This window comes from Hemiscyllium ocellatum, chromosome 14 (genome assembly GCF_020745735.1).
Source record: "Hemiscyllium ocellatum isolate sHemOce1 chromosome 14, sHemOce1.pat.X.cur, whole genome shotgun sequence".
Taxonomy (NCBI): domain Eukaryota; kingdom Metazoa; phylum Chordata; class Chondrichthyes; order Orectolobiformes; family Hemiscylliidae; genus Hemiscyllium; species Hemiscyllium ocellatum.
Window position 1 is genome coordinate 4,376,500 of NC_083414.1, and position 18,820 is coordinate 4,395,319.

Consider the following 18,820-nt stretch of genomic DNA (forward strand, 5'->3'; position numbering starts at 1 on the left):
GAACAAGTGTGTGGAGTATTTTACTTGGATAATTGAATGCTGAATAACACAGTTTAGCCAAGCATCAGCACCTTGCAATCTTGTTCAGTTAATCTGAAATTCAGATAGTTGACGTTTGGATAATTGAGGTTCCTTTGTACTTGGTTTTGTAAACATGGACATCAAATATAAAAACAAACCATTTCACCAATCATTGGCTAGGCCGCAGCTGGAGTGAAGTGTATGATTCCAGAAAACATTCTTTAGGAAGGATATCAAGGTCATAAAGTTATAGAGACTTACAGCTTGGACTTCAGTCCCACTCATCCACGTCGATCAGATATCCTAATCTAATCTAGTCCCATATGCCAGCACTTGGCCCACATCCCTCTAAACCCTTCCTAAGTGTTGCATTAGTACAAGCCTCCACCACTTCCTCTTGGCAGCTCACTCCACACATGCACCATCCTATGCCTGAAAAGGTTGCCTCTTAGGTGCCTTTTAAATCTTCCTCTCTCACCCTAACCTATGCCCTCTAATTCTGGACTCCCCCACCCCAGGGAAAAGACCTTGTCTATTTACCCTATCCATGCCATCCTGATTTTTTAAACCACTATTGAGGTCACCCCTCAGCCTATTCAGCCTCTTCCTTTCACTCAAATCCTCCAACCCTGGCAACATTCTTGTAAATCTTTTCCGAACCCTTTCAAGTTTCAGAAGTTCCTGCCGATAGGATGGAGAACAGAATTGCACACAATATTCTAATAGTGGTCTAACCAATATCCTGTTTAGCGGCAACATGACCTCCCAACTCCTATTCCCAATGCTCTGATCAATAAAGGAAAGCATACTAAATGCCTTTTTCACTATCATATCTACCAGAGTCTCCACTTTCGAGGAAGTATGAACCTGCACTCTTAAGGTCTCTCTACTCAGCAACACTCCCCAGGACTTTATCGTTAAGTAATTATGAAGCAACTATTTACTATTTGTATTCCTCGAGAGACTCTTTGTATCTCTCCACAACCTACTTTCATTGAAACATAGTCTATAACGGCTCTTTTAAAAAGTGATATTTACTTTAGTCTCATACTATTTTCCCCTCATAATCTTGAAACTTACTCCTTGAAGTAAATGTTATCGTCCTACCATGCTTTGCTTTTCCAAAATGCAGCACCTCATATTAATCTGCCATTCCTCAGCACATTGGCCTATCTGATCCAGATCCCATTGTACTCTGAGATAAATCTTCTTCGCTGTCCACTACACCTCCAATTTTGGTGTCATCTGCAAACTTACTAACTGTACTGCCTATGCGCACATCCAAATCATTTATATAAATGGCGAAAAGCAGTGGACCCAGCAACTATCCTTGTGGCACACCACTGGTCACAGGCCTCCAGTCTGAAAAACAACCCTCCACCACAACCTCTTTCTTCAACCTTAAACATAAGAGACTCAGAAAGAATGAATTACTTCAGTTATGTAGAAAGATTGGAAAAGTGAAAACTGTTCTCACTGGACCAAGAAAGGGAGATCCAAGCAGTGTTCAAAAAATGACAGATTCATTAGAGAAAAGGGTGTAGTAAACATCAATATGTGGCTTTTACTAAGCACAGGTTAGGCACACCACTAATTTAAATGACAACCTCAAATAGACTGATAGTGTAATTCTTGGCAGAGTTAAAATTGTTCAACAAATGTTACCCAAACAGAGACTCAAACCTAGCATTAGACGCTTTGTTCCGAGTTTTGCAGGCCTGGGCTGGTTGAGTACAGCCAGTCCCCTGGCTGCTGTGGATAGTTGTTGGGACATGCTGTCCGATAGAATCCACCTGTCACTGGAATGTATAGTCTACATAGCTGGCAATACAGTTTATATAGCACATTACTTATTTGTCAAATCAGAAATCTTTTTGGCTTGTCATAAGCATCCTTTTAATGGAAAATATCACTTATCACCATCTTTATCCTGGAAGGATATGCGGAGTGGACACTTTCCAGGACCCAAAGTGGTAGCTTTGGGCCTTAAATGAATTTGCATGATATATAGTAAGCAATTGATTGAAATCAATGTTAGGTGTGCCAGGTGAGTGCCTTTTAGTTGAAAGTTAGCCTGTCAAAAACATCACCCTTATAAAAGTCAGTCTGGCTTTGTGCTTAACAGATTGGTCTAAAAATCCAACTTTTATACAGGTACACACATTATTTTAAAACATTTGATTTGGTGTGTAAAGTACCAACTCCAATCACGTGTGTCATTCTCTCCTACTCTTTAAATGACGTCATAATCACTACACAGTCCAGTCTGCTCGGCATCTCCAATGGCAGAATGTGTGCGCTTTCAATTAGAAAGGGCTGAAAAGCAGACTGAATACTGCCAAATTTAAATGAGGATTTTTCAGTAAATTCAGCAAGTTAGTGCATTTCAGATCGCAACATTACTATTGAATCTCCATCCAACAGCCTTTCAAACAGAATTGAAGTTACTTGAAAGAAAATATACTGTAGGGTGAATGCTGAAAAGAAAATTCAGGGAAATTAATGGGCCAAATTGCCTCTTTTTGCAATACATCATCGATTCTAAGAATATCATTTACACTATGCTTTGAATAATTTTCTGACAGAAGTTATTTCAGAAATGTTACTTTAGATTTACATTTGGCAACAACCAACTTAATTCTGAAGAACAATCACTGGACCCAAAACATTAACTCTGCTTTGTTTCCAGAGATGTTGCCAGACCTGAGTTTTTCTAGCAATTTGTGTTTTTGTTACAAATTTAATTCAATCTTTCAGACTGAAAAGTACTTAGTGTCTCTACTAATTAGGAAGAGGTAGTGTGTTCAAAATAATTTCTGGTTCTAACTACTGTTTGATGTCTCTGCCCATAAAAGCAAACATTTATCAGCTCTGATGAAGAGTCATCTAGACTCAAAACATCAACTTGCTGTCTCCATTGATGGCAATTGCTAGCATTTGTTCATTTCAGTAGATTCCAGCATCTGCAGCAACTTACCTAGACATTTCTCATGGTCATATTATCTTAATGAGGAATAAACCACTCAACATTCTGCAGATATTATCATTCTCCTTGAACTATAACACTATAGTGTTTATTAAGAAAATGTAAGAATGAGGAAGGCATAAATATGTTCGAACAGTTTAATTCCACAATGTGCTGTATTTATAAGAGCTGTCTCATAAATAAACAAGCATAGCATGGAATTTGAATACTTTTCCTTACTCTGCATGACTTGCAATTTTTGAAGTTCGACTGAAGGTCAAGTATACACTGATAACAAGTGAAGGCATGTTAAACATTAACTACTGTCTTAGAATCAAATAGGATAACAAACTGCTATTGACAAAACAGAAAAGCTTAAATAATGTTACCTAGTAAGTCAAGTTCCACAACATGAATATCAACATCCAGGGCTTTAAACAGTTCTTTAACCTACATAAAACAAAATACAAGATCATTATAAAATGAAACCAGTTCTAACAGAACTGAAGATTTCCATATTCATTCAAATGGAAGACTACTAAGAAAACAAAGGACTGATACATGATTTGGAGGTGCCGGTGTTGCACTGGGGTGAATAAAGTTAAAAATGACACATCAGATTATAGTCCAACAGGTTTATTTGGAAATACTAACTTTCAGAGCACCGCTCCTTCATCAGTTACGTGAATTTTTCCATTCAAGCCCAAAGACAAGAGGCCAGAACTAGCGAATAAATTTCTGCCCGAACAAGAATAGTAACCATAAGACTTAGGAGTGGAAGTAAGGCAATTCGGCCCATCAAGTCCACTCCACCATTTAGTCATGGCTGATGGGTATTTCAACTCCACTTACCCGCACTCTCCCCATACCCCTTAATTCCTTGTGAGATCAAGAATTTATCAATCTCTGCCTAGAAAACATTTAACGTCCTGGTCTCCACTGCGCTCTGTGGCAGTGAATTCCACAGACCCACCACTCTCTGGCTTTAGAAATGCCTCCTTACTTCTGCTCTACATTGACCCCCTCTAATTCTAAGGCTGGGCCCACGAGTCCTAGTCTCCCTGCCTAACAGAAAACAACTTTCTAGCGTCCACCCTTTCTAAGCCATGCATTATCTTGTAAGTTTCTATCAGATCTCCCCTCAATCTTCTAATGAATACAATTCCAGGATCCTCAGCCGTTCATCATATATTAGGCCTACTATTCCAGGGATCATTCTCCGGTGGAGACAGTCCAATACCAGTATGTCCCTCCTGAGGCGTGGGGCACAAAATCGGACACAGTATTTTAAATGGGGTCTAACTAGAGCTTTATAAAGTCTCAGAAGCACAACACAGCTTTTATATTCCAATCCACTTGACATAAATGACAACATTACATTCGCTTTCTTAATCAAGGAATCAACCTGCAAGTTAACCTTTAGAGAATCTTGGATTAGCAATCCCAGATCCCTTTGTACTTCGGCTTTATGAATTTTCTCACCGTTTAGAAAATAGTCCGTGCCTATATTCATTTTTCCAAAATACAAGACCTCACATTTGCTTGTGGTGAACTTCATCAGTTATTTCCTGGACCACTCTCCTAAATTGTCTACAGAGGAACCTCGATTATCTGGATACCAATTATCCAAAAATCGGATTATCCGAAGGAGATCCCGATGGAAACATTACATCAAGGACATGTTTCCAACAGTGACAGCATCTTTTGTTTACAGTGATTAAACAGGCACTGTGTCCAAATGACGGACTTCCCACCCTCTCTCTCTCTCCCCACGCTTTCCCTGGAGTTCTACAGAGGGGTGTACCCTAAAAAACCCCCTTCCCCAGATAATTTGACCAATATTGTCCTCAGCAGATTGGGGAGGCCCTAAATGAATATTTTGTTTCAGTTTTCTCTAAGGAAAGGGACCTTGTTGTGAATGAGAAATTTGAGGAGCTGGGATACAGGCTTCATGAGATCAAGATTGATGAAGTTGAGGTGCTGAAAATTTTGGAAAACATTAAGATTGATAAGTCCCCAGGGCCAGACCAGAATTATCCTAGGCGAATATCTTTGCCTCCTCACTCCCCATGGGAGTCATACCAGAGGATTGGAAGGAGGCGAATGCTGTTCCTCTTTTCAAGAAGAGCAATAGGGAAATCCCTGGCAATTACAGACCAGTTAGTCCTCGGCTGTGGTCAGCAAAGCTTTGGAAAGAATTCTGAGGTATAGGATCTATGGCGATTTGGCAAAGCATAGCATGATTAAAGGCAATCAACATGGTTTTGTGAGGGGCAGGTCATGCCTCAAAAATCTTATTGAGTTCTTCAAGGAGGTGACAAGACAGGTCGACCAATGTCAAGCAGTGGATGTGGTGTATATGGACTTCAACAAGGCATTTGATAAGGTTTGCCATGGTAGGCTCATTCATAAAGTCAGGAAGTATGGGATACAGGGAGATTTGGCTATCTGGATTCAGAATTGGTTAGCTGACATAACTGGAATATTGTGTCCAGTTCTGGTCGCCCTACTATAGGAAAGATACAGAGGCTTTGGAGAAGGTGCAAAGAAGGTTTACCAGGATGCTGCCTGAACTGGAGGGGCTTGCCTTATGAAGAAAGGTTGACTAAGCTCAGATTTTTCTCTCTTGAGAGAAGGAGAAAGAGGGGAGACCTGATTGAGGTATACAAGATAATGAGAGGAATAGATAAAGTCAACAGCCAGAGACTTTTCCCCAAGGCAGGTTTGACGGGTACAAGGGGTCATAGTTTTAAAATATATGGGGAAATGTACAGAGGAGATGTCAGAGGTAGATTCTTTATGCAGAGAGTGGTGAATGCATGGATTGCATTGCTAGAGGTGGTGGTGGAAGCAGAATCATTAGGGACATTTAAGCGACTGCTGGACTGACACATGGAGAGCAGTGAGTTGAGGGGTGTGTAGGTTAAGTTATTATGTTTTATATTAGGATTAAAACACAGCACAACATTGTGGGCCAAAGGGCCTGTTCTGTGCCGTACTTTTCTACATTCTACCATCCTGTACAGGGTAAAGGTGGAACCTGTCAAAAAGTTGTATGTGCTTGTCTGTGCGTGCATTATTTGGAGACTTACCCCACAACGGCAGCTGCAGCAGCAGTCATGTTCATGACCTAGAGAGGGGGCAGGGAACAGTGTAGACGGGGTTTGAGGCGGGGGGAGGTGTTGCACGGAGTTGGGGATGGAAACGGAGGATGGGGGGGGGGGGGGTGACTGTGTCGGATGGGGATGGGGGGCAGTGTTGGATAGGGTTGGGGACAGAGGGGCGGTGTTGGATGGGGACGGGAGGAGTGGTGTTGGACAGGGTTGGGAGTGATATTGGTGTTGGGGACAGTTAACCAAAATTGATTAACCAAATAATCAATTATCTGAACGAAATAGTACCCAACCACCTGGTTCGGATAATCAAGGTTCCCCCGTAAGTCTTTCTGCAGCCTCCCTACCTCTTCAGTACTACCTGCCTGTCCACCTAACTTTGTATCATCGGCAAACTTCGCCAGAATGCCCTCAGTCTCTTCATTCAGATCATTTATATATAAAGTGAAAAGTTCCAGCCCCAACACTGAACCCTGCGGGACACCACTTGAAACTGGCTGCCATTACGAAAAAGAACCTTTTATCCCAACTCTCTGCCTTCTGTCAGACAGTCAATCCTCAATCCATGCCAGTAGTTCACTTCAAATACCATGGGCCCTCACCTTACTCAGCAGCTTCCCGTGAGGTACCTTATCAAAAGCTTTTTGGCTGTCTAGATAGATAACATACACTAGGTTTTCCTGGTCTAACCTACCTGTTACCTCTTCAAAGAATTCTAACAGATTTGTGAGGCACGATTTCCCCTTACTAAATCCATGATAACTTGTTCTAATCCAACCCTGCACTTCCAGGAATTTAGAAATCTAATCCTTAATAATGGATTCTAGAATTTTACCAACAGATCCTAAAGAGACCTTTTCTCAAGCATCAAGCATTCTAGCAGCTACATTTTGGAACCTCAGAAGCAAGGTATTTGCTTGTTCTCTTAGATAAAAACCACTGATAAGCAGATTAGCTTCATTAATGATTTAGACCTAGGAATGTACAGGACAATTTCAAAGCTTACAGACCAATATAAAACTAGAAAGCATTGTGGACTGTGAGGATGGTGTGGAATTGAAAATCACATAGGCAAGTTGGCATAAATGGGCAAATAAAATTCAATGTGGAGGAATGTGAGGTAGTGCTTTTCGTAATAAGAACTTAGTGAGACTGTATGAAAGAAAGGGTGCTCATAAGTCATTAAAAGCAACAGGAGAGATGTAGAGAGCAATCCTTTTTTTTAATAATGGCATTGAGTACAAGAGGAGGGCGATTATGTGCTGAAGCTGTATAAGACACCAGCTAGACTTCAGCTGGAGTACTGTGCACCACACTTTAGGAAGGATGCAAATGGACTGTAGAGTGCAGAATAGATTAATGGCAATGGTCCCAGGGATCAAAAATTTCAGTTAAGCACATCGGCTGGAGACGTTGGAACTGTTTTCCTTGCAGAGAAGAAAGTTAAGAGAAGATCAAGAGAGACACAGATTTAAAGTGATGTGCAAAAATAAATGCAATGGAAAAAAATATTTGCGCACAATAAATGGTTCTGATCTGGAATGCATTACCTGAAGCATGGCAGAGGCAACTTCAATCAAGGCTTTCAATAAGGCATCAGATGATTACTTAAATGGAAATAATGTGCATTGCTATAGCATAAGGGTACAAAGTCATAATGCTTAGTTGGAGATTCAATGAGTTTCGATGGGCTAAAAGCACCATAACACTTTAGTGACAGCCTTGTAGCTAATAACATCACGCCTTAAGAGGCGAGAAATGCAATTTCAAACAATTGCAAAGGTCAAACACCAACAACAATTATTTCAAGAAAATTATACAATGGTATTCAGCACAATATACATCCCTCTTACTGAACACTGCAAAACATAACATTGGTAGAAAGATATGCAATTGTTCAATAAACTTAAGTTTTTTAAAAGCAGAGAACAAAGTAGATTTCAAACTATTAATTGACAGATTCCTTGTAAATTTTAATATATTCCTTTAAACTACTTATATTAAATATAAACAATGTGAACCAACAAATCAAGAAAACACATAGCCCACAAAATAGAGGATAGCGAATGTGGTCCCCTTGTTCAAGAAGGGGAGTAGGGACAGCCCGAGTAACTATAGGCCAGTGAGTCTCACTTCTGTTGTGGGCAAAGTCTTAGAGAGAATTGTAAGGGATAAGATTTATGAACATCTGGATAGGAATAATGTGATCAAGGATAGTCAGCATGGTTTTGTGAAGGGCAGGTCGTGCCTCACAAACCTTATTGAGTTCTTTGAGAAGGTGACTAAGGAGGTGGATGAGGGTAAAGCAGTAGATGTGGTGTATATGGATTTTAGCAAGGCGTTCGATAAGGTACCCCATGGTAGGCTAATGCAAAAACTACGGAGGTATGGCATTGAGGGTGCATTAGAGGTTTGGATTAGGAATTGGCTGGCTGGAAGGAGACAGAGGGTAGTAGTTGATGGACTAGGTTTATCTTGGAGTGCAGTTACTAGCGGTGTACCACAGGGATCTGTTTTGGGACCGTTGCTGTTTGTCATCTTTATAAATGATCTAGAGGAGGGGCTTGAAAGCTGGGTGAGCAAGTTTGCAGATGACACAAAGGTCGGTGGAGTTGTGGACAGTGAAGAAGGATGTGGCAGGTTACAGCGGGATATAGATAGGTTGCAGAGCTGGGCAGAAAGGTGGCAAATGGAATTCAATGTAGCTAAGTGTGAAGTCATTCACTTTGGTAGGAGTAACAAGAAGATGGATTACTGGGCTAATGGTAGGCTACTTGGTAGTGTGGATGAGCAGAGGGATCTTGGTGTCCATGTACACAGATCTCTGAAAGTTGCCACCCAGGTAAATAGTGCTGTGAGGAAGGCATATGGTGTACTGGGCTTTATTGGTAGAAGAATTGAGTTCCGGAGTCCTGAGGTCATGTTGCAGTTGTATAAGACTCTGGTGCGGCCTCATCTGGAGTATTGTGTGCAGTTTTGGTCGCCATACTATAGGAAGGATGTGGAGGCATTGGAACGAGTGCAGAGGAGGTTTACCAGGATGTTGCCTGGCATGGTAGGAAGATCGTATGAGGAAAGGCTGGGGCACTTGGGCCTGTTCTCATTGGAGAAAAGAAGGATTGGGGAGATTTGATAGAGGTGTATAAGATGATTAGGGGTTTAGATAGGGTAGACACTGAGAACCTTTTACCGCTAATGGAGTCAGCTGTTACTAGGGGACACAGCTTTAAATTAAGGGGTGGTAGGTATAGGACAGATGTTAGGGGTAGATTCTTTACGCAGCGGGTTGAGAGTTCATGGAATGCCCTGCCAGTAGCAGTGGTGAACTCTCCCTCTTTATGGTCATTTAAGCAGGCATTGGATAGGCATATGGAAGTTATTGGGCTAGTGTAGGTTGGGTAGGATTTGGTCGGCGCAACATCGAGGGCCGAAGGGCCTGTACTGCGCTGTATTTTTCTATGTTCTATGTTCTATAAAATACTACCCTCCTTCACTATACCCAATCCAAACATATCTACTAACCTTTTCAGCCAAGGTTTAGGAGGTGGACAGGAAAGTAGCATTGAACTACAATCGTGACCTTATCAGCAGAACAAAATTTAGGGGCTAAATGGCCTATGTACTCAAACAGCATCTCAAGCCTATGGACACACATCAGTGAAGACCAGCTGATCGCACTCTTGCTTGAATAAGGTATAGGTTTGAATCCCACTCCAGAAACCTGAAAATAAACACAGGCTGAAACTCCAATGCAGAATTGAGGGAATGTTGCAATGTTGGAGATGCCACAATACTGATGAGACATTAAATTAGCTACTCATTCACCCGCTCAGGTGAACTCAGAAGGTCCTTTGCCGCAGAGAAGGTAAATTACACCAGATGTTACAGATACTAGAGTCGAATCTGCTGGTTTGCTAAGATCATGACTGATATAATTTTGCCTCAAGTTTACTCTCCTGTCCATACCCTATATTTGTCCAGCAATCTTTACTAAGATGCATCTTTGGTAATTCTCATGTTGGTAGTTAGTGATTTTCAAATCTGCTGTGCACAAACTGCCATTTTTATACTTACAATAGTGACTACACTTCAAAGTCAAACATGGCAAGAAAATCTCCTGCTGATTATGACCTACTGCCAGCTCCCCCGAACCTACAACACGCTTCCCATGTTCACACTGTGTTGTGTGACACTAGCACCATGGTACACAGAATAGATCTCACACTGCAAAACTGGGCATCCATGTGGTGCTGGGGTCCATCAGTAAAACTGTCATCAACCATTAGCTATAATCTCATGGCCTGGCACACTTCCCATTCTATCATCAAGTTGGAAGTTCAATGCTGGATCTAAGAACAATTGCTGGAGAGCAGGCCAGGAGCATCACCAGGCATAACTAAAAACAAGACGTCAATCTAATGAAGTTGCGATGCAGGACTACATACATGCCAAACCACAAGACATAGACAAAGTTAAGCAATCCCATACACAATAGTCAGTCCGTCAATGGTGATAGACAGTGAAACTAGGTGGTGATGGGGAACCTCCATGAAAAAGGCAAGGTTGAAGCACTTTCAACCATGTTCAGCCAGAAGTACTTCGTAGAATTATAGAATCCCTATTGTGTGGAAAGAAGCCATTTTGCAACAACCCTCCAAAGAGCAGCCCACCCTACCCTTGTAACCCCACATTTACCATGGTAAATTCACCGAGCCTGCATATCTTTAGACTGTAGGAGGACACCGGAACACCCCACAAAAATCCACATAGAGGGAAAACGCAACCTCCATACAGTTAACAAAAGCTAGAACTGAATCAAGGACCCCGGTGCTGAGGTAGTCACCATGCCACCCATATTCAATGGATGATCCATCTCAGCTTTCTCCAACTTCAGACACCAGTTTTTGGCAACTTCAACTCACCCTATGAGTGAAAGAAACAGCTGAATCAACTAGATTTTGCAAAGGCTTGGGGCCTTGAAAATATTCCAGTAACAGTACTGAAGACTTGTGGTCAAGAACTAGCAGCACCCCTAGCCAAAAGTTCCAGTGCAGTTACAAAATTTGCATCTATTCAGCAATGTGGAGAATAACCCAAGAATGCCATGTCCACAAGAAACAGAATACATTCAATACAGCAACAGCCAACCCATCAGTATATGCTTGACATGATGGAAGAGATCACTGACAGTGCTATCAAGTAGCACTTGCACAACAGTAAAATGTTCACTGCTACTTGGTTTGGATTTCACCAAGGCCACTCAGTTCTTAACAGCCTTGGTCTAAACCTGAAAGGTTAAGGACCAACAGTAAATGTTGGACAACAGACTAAAACTGAAATACCCCAGAATTGAGATGGCAAAGTTTCAAAGTCAATTGCTCTCCTCGGGTTCTGTTAACACAAACAATAGCCATTTACACTAGAGGACTACCAAAACCAATGCAACCCAGCATGCATAAGTTCTTTGAGCAGGAAGGGAAAAAATGAGCATTTTTGCAATATAATCACAAAGTGAGTTGGGAAGTTATAAACAAAAAGGAAAATTAGATATTTTACTATTTTAACGAGTTAAACAATGCAGAGTTAATTGGAAGGGAAATTGATTCACAATTTAGATCATAATTTGATGGTGACATGGTGGCTCAGTGGTTAGCACTGCTGCCTCACAGCGCCAGGGATCTGGGTTCAATTCTACCCTTTGGGCAACTGTCTCCCAGTGTCTGCATGGGTTTCTTCCGGGCACTCTGGTTTCCTCCCACAGTCCAAAAATGTGCAGGTTAGGTGAGTTGGCTATGCTAAATTGCTCAAAGTGTTCAAGGATAGAGGAATGGGTCTGGGTGGGATACTCTTCAGAGGATTGGCCCTGTTTCCACACTATAGGGATTCTACGAATACAACAGTTGGATTGTGGACACTTACAAAACTCTATTGCTACTTTTGTACCACTGAGTTACAATATCTGTCCACAGTACAATTTAAGTGTTTTTTCATAGCACTTAGCAAACATGATAGCATAAAAATGATGTTTTACATTTATCTAATTTAAATAAAAGCAAAGTTTTTTAATATATATATTTAACTGCTGCTTTTTGTTCCCTTAAACCCCACTTGAGATGTTGGAATATTGTGTGCAATTCTGGTCTCCTTCCTATCGGAAAGATATTGTGAAACTTGAAAGGGTTCAGAAAAGATTTACAAGGATGTTGCCAGGGTTGGAGGATTTGAGCTTTAGAGAGAGAGGCTGAACAGGCTGGGGCTGTTTTCCCTGGAGCATCGGAGGCTGAGGGGTGACCTTATAGGGGTTTACAAAATTATGAGGGGCATGGATAGGGTAAATAGGGAAAGTCTTTTCCCTGGGTTTGGGGAAGTCCAGAACTAAAGGACATAGGTTTAGGGTGAGAGGGGAAAAATATAAGAGACCTAAAGGGGCAACTTTTTCACTCAGAGGGTGGTACGTGTATGGAATGACCTGCCAGAGGAAGTGGTGGAGGCTGGTACAATTGCAACATTTAAAAGACATTTGGATGGGTATATGAATAGGAATGGTTTGGAGGGATATGGGCTGGGTGCTGGCAGGTGGGACTAGATTGGGTTGGGATATCTATGATGCCTCCGGGGGGGGGGAAAAAACCTCTTGTTTCAGTTGTTTTTCTCCTGCATTTATCTTTTTGAAATACTCAAATTATTTTGTAACCATGTAATTCTGTGGCAAAAATAGTAATTTTCAGTTATTTTAAGCTTCCTGATGGTTTTGTTTATCACTTTGTTGTACTGTTTGAATTAACTTTGTTTCAATGTAATTAATGGAGTCATTTTGCATGAATCTTGCATTTTTACATTTCAAAGGTGACTACATGTTAAAAAAAGCTTCATCAGCTGAGAAATGCCACGGGACATTTTTTAGTCACAGAAGACACTATATAAATGCAAGTCTGTCTTTTCGAAAAGACAGACTTGCATTTATATAGTGTCTTCTGTAACTAAAAAATGTCCCATGGCATTTCTCAGCTGATGAAGCTTTTTTTAACATGTAGTCACCTTTGAAGTGTAAAAATGCAAGATTCATGTTGTGCACAGCTGTTTCCATAAGGAAAAAAAAGTGATAGTGACTAGATAATCTGTTTTCCATGATACTGAACAAGGTGTAGATATGTGCCAGGGCACTAGGGAGAACTTCCCTGCTTTTGTCAAACAATTCTGTGGCAACAAGTGGTTTTGTATCGAGAAGGGGAACCTGAAGTTGTACTTGTTTATGTACTTGTCTCTCAATTCGTCTTTATTTTCTCTTCGATCTGTTTTTGTAAAATAACAGACTGAAAAAAATGACTCCATTAATTACACTGAAACACAAAGTTAATTCAAACAGTACAAAAAAAATGATAAACAAAACCATCAGGAAACTTAAAATAACTGAAAATTACTATTTTTGCCACAGAATTACATGGTTACAAATAATTTGAGTATTTCAAAAAGATAAGTGCGGAGAAAAACAACTGAAACAAGAGGTTGTTTCCCCCCCAGAGGCACCATTCACAAAGACAAGATTGAGTGCAACTGCAAAGCAGAAAGTTTTATAGCACAGAGGAAGCTATTTGTATGCCTCGTCTGAAAGTTTAGAAAAATACAAGAATTAGAATGAGAAGGTCATTTGGCCCCTTGACTCAACTGCCATTCGATAAGATCTTGGTTTAATTGACCGTGGTCTCTGCTCCATGTTCCTCTCCCCACAGCCATGCCAACTAAATCACAATTACCACCAGCACACAAACAGATCCTTGACTCTCTTGTTGACCAATATTCTACGTCAGCCTTGAGTAAATTCAATTACCCTATTTTGAGGGTAAAACTTCCATATCCTTAAGCTAACTATAATGTCCTTGAATATTTTGATGTCAAATTGTATTTATAAGGGTGGTCCAAATCTAATAAAAAATTGAGTAACTCTTCTACAATCTTTTGAGCTATGATATTGCACAATGGAATGGCCTCCAGAAATTTAGTAGATACATCTCTTATAGTCAACAAATATTGATTCCCACTTTGATTTGCATAGGACGCCTCCCTAAAACAATCAATTAAGGCTTGTCAAATATTCCATAGGTGAAAGAACTTGAAGAAAAAAAAAGTATCTGCCTTCTACGGAAGGTCCTTAATATTTAAACTGTGATCATGGTTCTTGATTCCTTCATTGAGGGGCTTATCGTTTCATGACCTACTTTGTCAAGGCCTCCTCAGAATGTTTCAATCAGATCAGCTTTAATTCTAAATTCCAAAGGGTATAGGTTCATTTTCTCAATCTTAAAGATAACCCTTTCCTACCAAGAATTGGTGAAAACCTGCTTCCAACAACTTCCTAAAGAGACAAATGTTATGCAGTATCCAATACATGCTCTCACCACCCCTTCCGATAATGATTTACAAGACTGTAAGACATGAAAGTAAAGAATTTCACAAATACACAACACGCCAAGAAGAAATTCCTCATTGTTTTCTTAATTGGATAACCTCTTACTCTGAGATTATCCTCTCTGGTCGTAGACTTTCCCACAAGGGGAAGCAACCTTTCTGCACCTCTGCTGTCAGGCCCTAGAAGAATCTTCGACATCTGTTAATAAGCAACGTTGAACATTTCTTCCATCGCCTCCAAGCCCACTTTTTCAATCAAGAATCCCATTCACCCACAGACTCCTTCTTCCACCTTCAACATAGCCCATCCACTTGGGCACCCCGTGCTGGTCTGTTACCCGCTCTTGACCTCTTCATTTCTAGCTGCTGCCGTGACAGAGACAGCCCCAATCTGTCCACCCTTCCCCCATTCACTCCTACCTCCTACCCTCCATTCCAACCCCAACATCTCCCCACATTACGTCCCATCTGCCCACTCACTTAACCTCTCTATACTCCTCTGCAAACTGCCATCCTCACATCTCTCACCTATCCAATACTTTAGCATTTATAAAAAAATGCAAACTCCATTCAATGATCTGATACAAAATGGCACTAATTTTGTAAGAGCCAAAAGCAGCTCATGCATGTATATGCTCTCCCAAACCTTGCTTTAAGACTGCTTTTCTAATCATTAGATGAGAGAACTGGTTTACAGGATAAAGGGGCAGAAGGCCATTTGGCTCCTCTAGTCTTTTCCATAGCCGATCGACTACTTTTTCTCACATGACCCTTAAGTTTGTAGAAATGCATTGAGTTGATCTGAGCATACAAAATAACTGTAGTTCGCTGGTTTCCTAATTATCATATCTCAGAGTATATTTACTACAAGTGTCCATGTTTCATAATTATGCAAATGGTATGTAAAAGCACTTTAAAGTGTCCAGTGGTTGTGAAACACATTATAAACATTTCTTCATTTTTCGATCTTTATTGTAGTGGTTCTGTTCTGCCTTCTCTGCAACAGGGAAGTGCCTCAGGATATTACGAAGTGCCACACACAAAGCAACAGTTAAAGGGGATAAAGCAGAAATAACACTCTTTTATTTCCATGGCAGCTTATCACATCATCAGGATATCAGACAATCCTTATATTGAATGAAATCACTTCCAAAGTGCAACCTTTATATATAGGCAAATACAATAGCCAATGTTCAACATTCTACACGCAGTGACTGACATAAAATGATCCATTAATGTGTGTTCATTGAGGGAGTATCATTGACTAAAACAGAAGGGAAACAACTCTTGATCAAACAGCACAATCTACAAGATCTGTCTTGTGAAGTCCTCAATTTAAGTCTCTTCTCAAAGACGTAATTTGAAGTATTGTACACTGCTCTATTCAGTATTACATTGGAACACGGAATGCTTTTGAATGAATTCAGGGATGCAGTCTGACATCTGATCACGAAAAACGGGTAAATTCATATAATGCATTTTAGATAAACAGAACCATTCAACTGGGATCTTAATTAAGTTTTGCTGTGATGTTTTACAGAATCATACTGCCTGAAAAATCCATACATACTTGATAATAGATGACTGAGAGGAATGTTATATTCCTGTTTCAGATCCCATGTTTGTCAATTTATGCTTTTTTTTGCATTAAGACTATGCAACCACTAAGAACATTTCCCCAATTGCTGCTGCTTTCAACACTGTACCATTGCATATATTCATCCTGAGCACACTATCATTGAGTCATAGAAATGTACAGCACGGAAACAGCCCCTTCAATCAAACTTGTCCATGCCAACCAGATATCCCAACTTAACTATCGATGCAGTACCAAGGGAGGGCTACACTGTTGATTGCACCAATTCTCAAATAAGATGTTTAATCCTCTCTCAGATGAGCATAGAAGTTGTAGAATTTAGATCAGAGTAGTGCTGGAAAAGCACAACAGGTCAGGCAGCATCCAAGGAGCAGGAAAATTGACGTTTCGGGCAAAAGCCCTTTATTCCAGCATCTGCGGTCCTCACTTTTGCCTGAGCGTACAAGTTGCCACTATTTAAAGAGCTGGGCAGTTCTCCCAAAGGCCCTGAGGACATGGTCCATCATTGAAATTAACATTTGATTGTTATCTCAAAGCTGCTGGTGGGATCCTGCTGTGTGCAAAACAGCTTCCAACTGTACAACATGTTAACAGTGATCACATTTGGCTGGTAGTGAAACAATCATTCACAACCACCTCAAGGAGCAGTGGTCCAAAAGATAGTGCTTCCAAATAATCCCGTATGATTCTGTTGGACTATTACCTGGTGTTGTGTGAATTTTAACTTTGTACACCCCAGTCTAACACTGGCTCCTCCAAATCGACCCCACTAACTGCCGGCTCAAAGTGGAGAGGATCTCCAAGAAGATTGCACATTTTGACACAGACATCAAGTTTCTACAGGAATGCAGGCAAGCAGGAAAGATTCCAAAAGGATTACGGATCACGCAAAGTATAATTTCAGTTACGTCACACTGCAAACTTTTGCTATAAAGTTTGTGTCTTACAATTGTGTCCTCCACAGCTACCAGAAGCAGCAGCGCTCCGAAAGCTAGTGCTTCCAATTAAACCTGTTGGGCTATAACTTGGTGTTGTGAGATTTTTAACTTTGTACACCCCAGTGCAACACCGGTATCTCCAAATCATCATTAATAGGTAAGGAAGTATGTTGATAGAGGGCAATCAGTAAGGTATATAGTCAGAACAGACAGTCTTATTCAAGGAAACAATTAGCTTCACCCGAGGGAGCAGATACATGTATGGCTCCACGCAATTCGGAGATAACCTGCTGTGATTTCCGGTCTCAGCCTGCCAAAGGACAGGTACAGAGTCAAACATTACAGTAAACCATTATAATAGCAACCACCTGATGAAGGAGCAGCACTCCGAAAGCTAGTGCTTCCAATTAAACCTGTTGGACTATAACCTGGTGTTGTGAGATTTTTAACCTTGTACACCCCAGTCCAACACCGGCCCCTCCAAAACATTTATTCTGACGGTTTATAGAGTCTCAGTTTGACGGATAATTCAGGTGGGGATGTGGGGGAGGGAGGTGAGCTGCCTCAGCGTGACATGTTTACATAGGGAGCTACCCTTACACCCACACAGACGGGTATTTATCACAAAAACAAACTGCAAGGACGATGGTAAACTCGAACTCAGCACACTTAACGGAGAGATAATTTAACACATTGCCCCCTGACACCCCCCGCCCCCGACCCCGACCCCCAGGCCGCGACCCCGGACTCACCTTCTTGCAATACGGGCAGAAAGATTTGCTGAACACCAGCGCATGATGAGAATCGATGAGACGCTGGATGCGGAGCTTGAGCTCCTCGTGAGTGACGGAGGAACCGGTCGGAGGCATGGTGCCCGGGGCCGGGGCCGGGGACAGAGGGGACCGGGACCGGGACCGGGACCGGGACCGGGACAAGCGACGCTGCCCCTCCAACGCACCGACTCGAACCGATAAATGAGCTCCTCCGACCTTACTTTTACCTCACGGAAAGCAACAATTCGCTGAAAAGAGCAACTAAACCCTGCGGAGGAGAGGGTTCGACAAGGTGACAGGCGGAGAAACTTCGCGAAGCTTCACCGCTCTTCGCCCCGCGCGCCACCGCCACAGTCAGAACCTGGCAGCCCACTCCGCCTCACTGCGCACGCGCTCTCCAGGGCAGCCCGCTCCGCCTCACTGCGCACGCGCTCTCCAGGGCAGCCCGCTCCGCCTCACTGCGCACGCGTTCTCCCGGGCGGTCCACTCCGCCTCACTGCGCACGCGCTCTCCAGGGCAGCCCGCTCCGCCTCACTGAGCACGCGTTCTCCCGGGCGGTCCACTCCGCCTCACTGCGCACGCGCTCTCCCGGGCGGCCCGCTCCGCCTCACTGCGTTACGCGCTCTCCCGGGCGGTCCACTCCGCCTCACTGCGCACGCGCTCTCCCGGACGGCCCGCTCCGCCTCACTGCGCACGCGCCCTCCCGGGCGGCCCGTTCCGCCTCACTGCGCACGCGCCCTCCGGGGCGGCCCGTTCCGCCTCATTGCGCACGCGCACTCCCGGACGGCCCCCTCCGCTTCAATACGCAAGCGCTCTCCCGGGCGGCCAGCTCCGCCTCACTGCGCACGCGCTCTCCCGGGCGTCTCGCTCCGCCTCACTACGCACGCTCTTTCCCGGGGACCTGCTCTGCGGGGCAGACGCTTCGCCTCAGTGCGCACGCGCCGCCCCGGCAATGTTCTCTCCCCACATGCCTGAGGGGAGGGGTGGGTTCTGATTGATCAAGCTAA

General features: G+C 42.5%; 1 protein-coding gene across 1 annotated transcript in view; it reads right to left on the reverse strand.

Annotated features, from left to right (window-relative positions):
* The window catches only part of txnrd3 (thioredoxin reductase 3), a 73,374-nt gene extending 55,077 nt beyond the window's left edge, over positions 1 to 18,297 (reverse strand). The window contains exons 1-2 of the mRNA XM_060835323.1: positions 17,793 to 18,297; positions 3,376 to 3,436 (exon numbers count right to left, since the gene is read on the reverse strand). Of these exons, the coding sequence (XP_060691306.1) occupies positions 3,376 to 3,436; positions 17,793 to 17,909 (178 nt within the window). The 5' untranslated portion in view covers positions 17,910 to 18,297. The remainder of the gene's footprint in view (positions 1 to 3,375; positions 3,437 to 17,792) is intronic.
* Between the last annotated feature and the right edge of the window lie 523 nt (positions 18,298 to 18,820).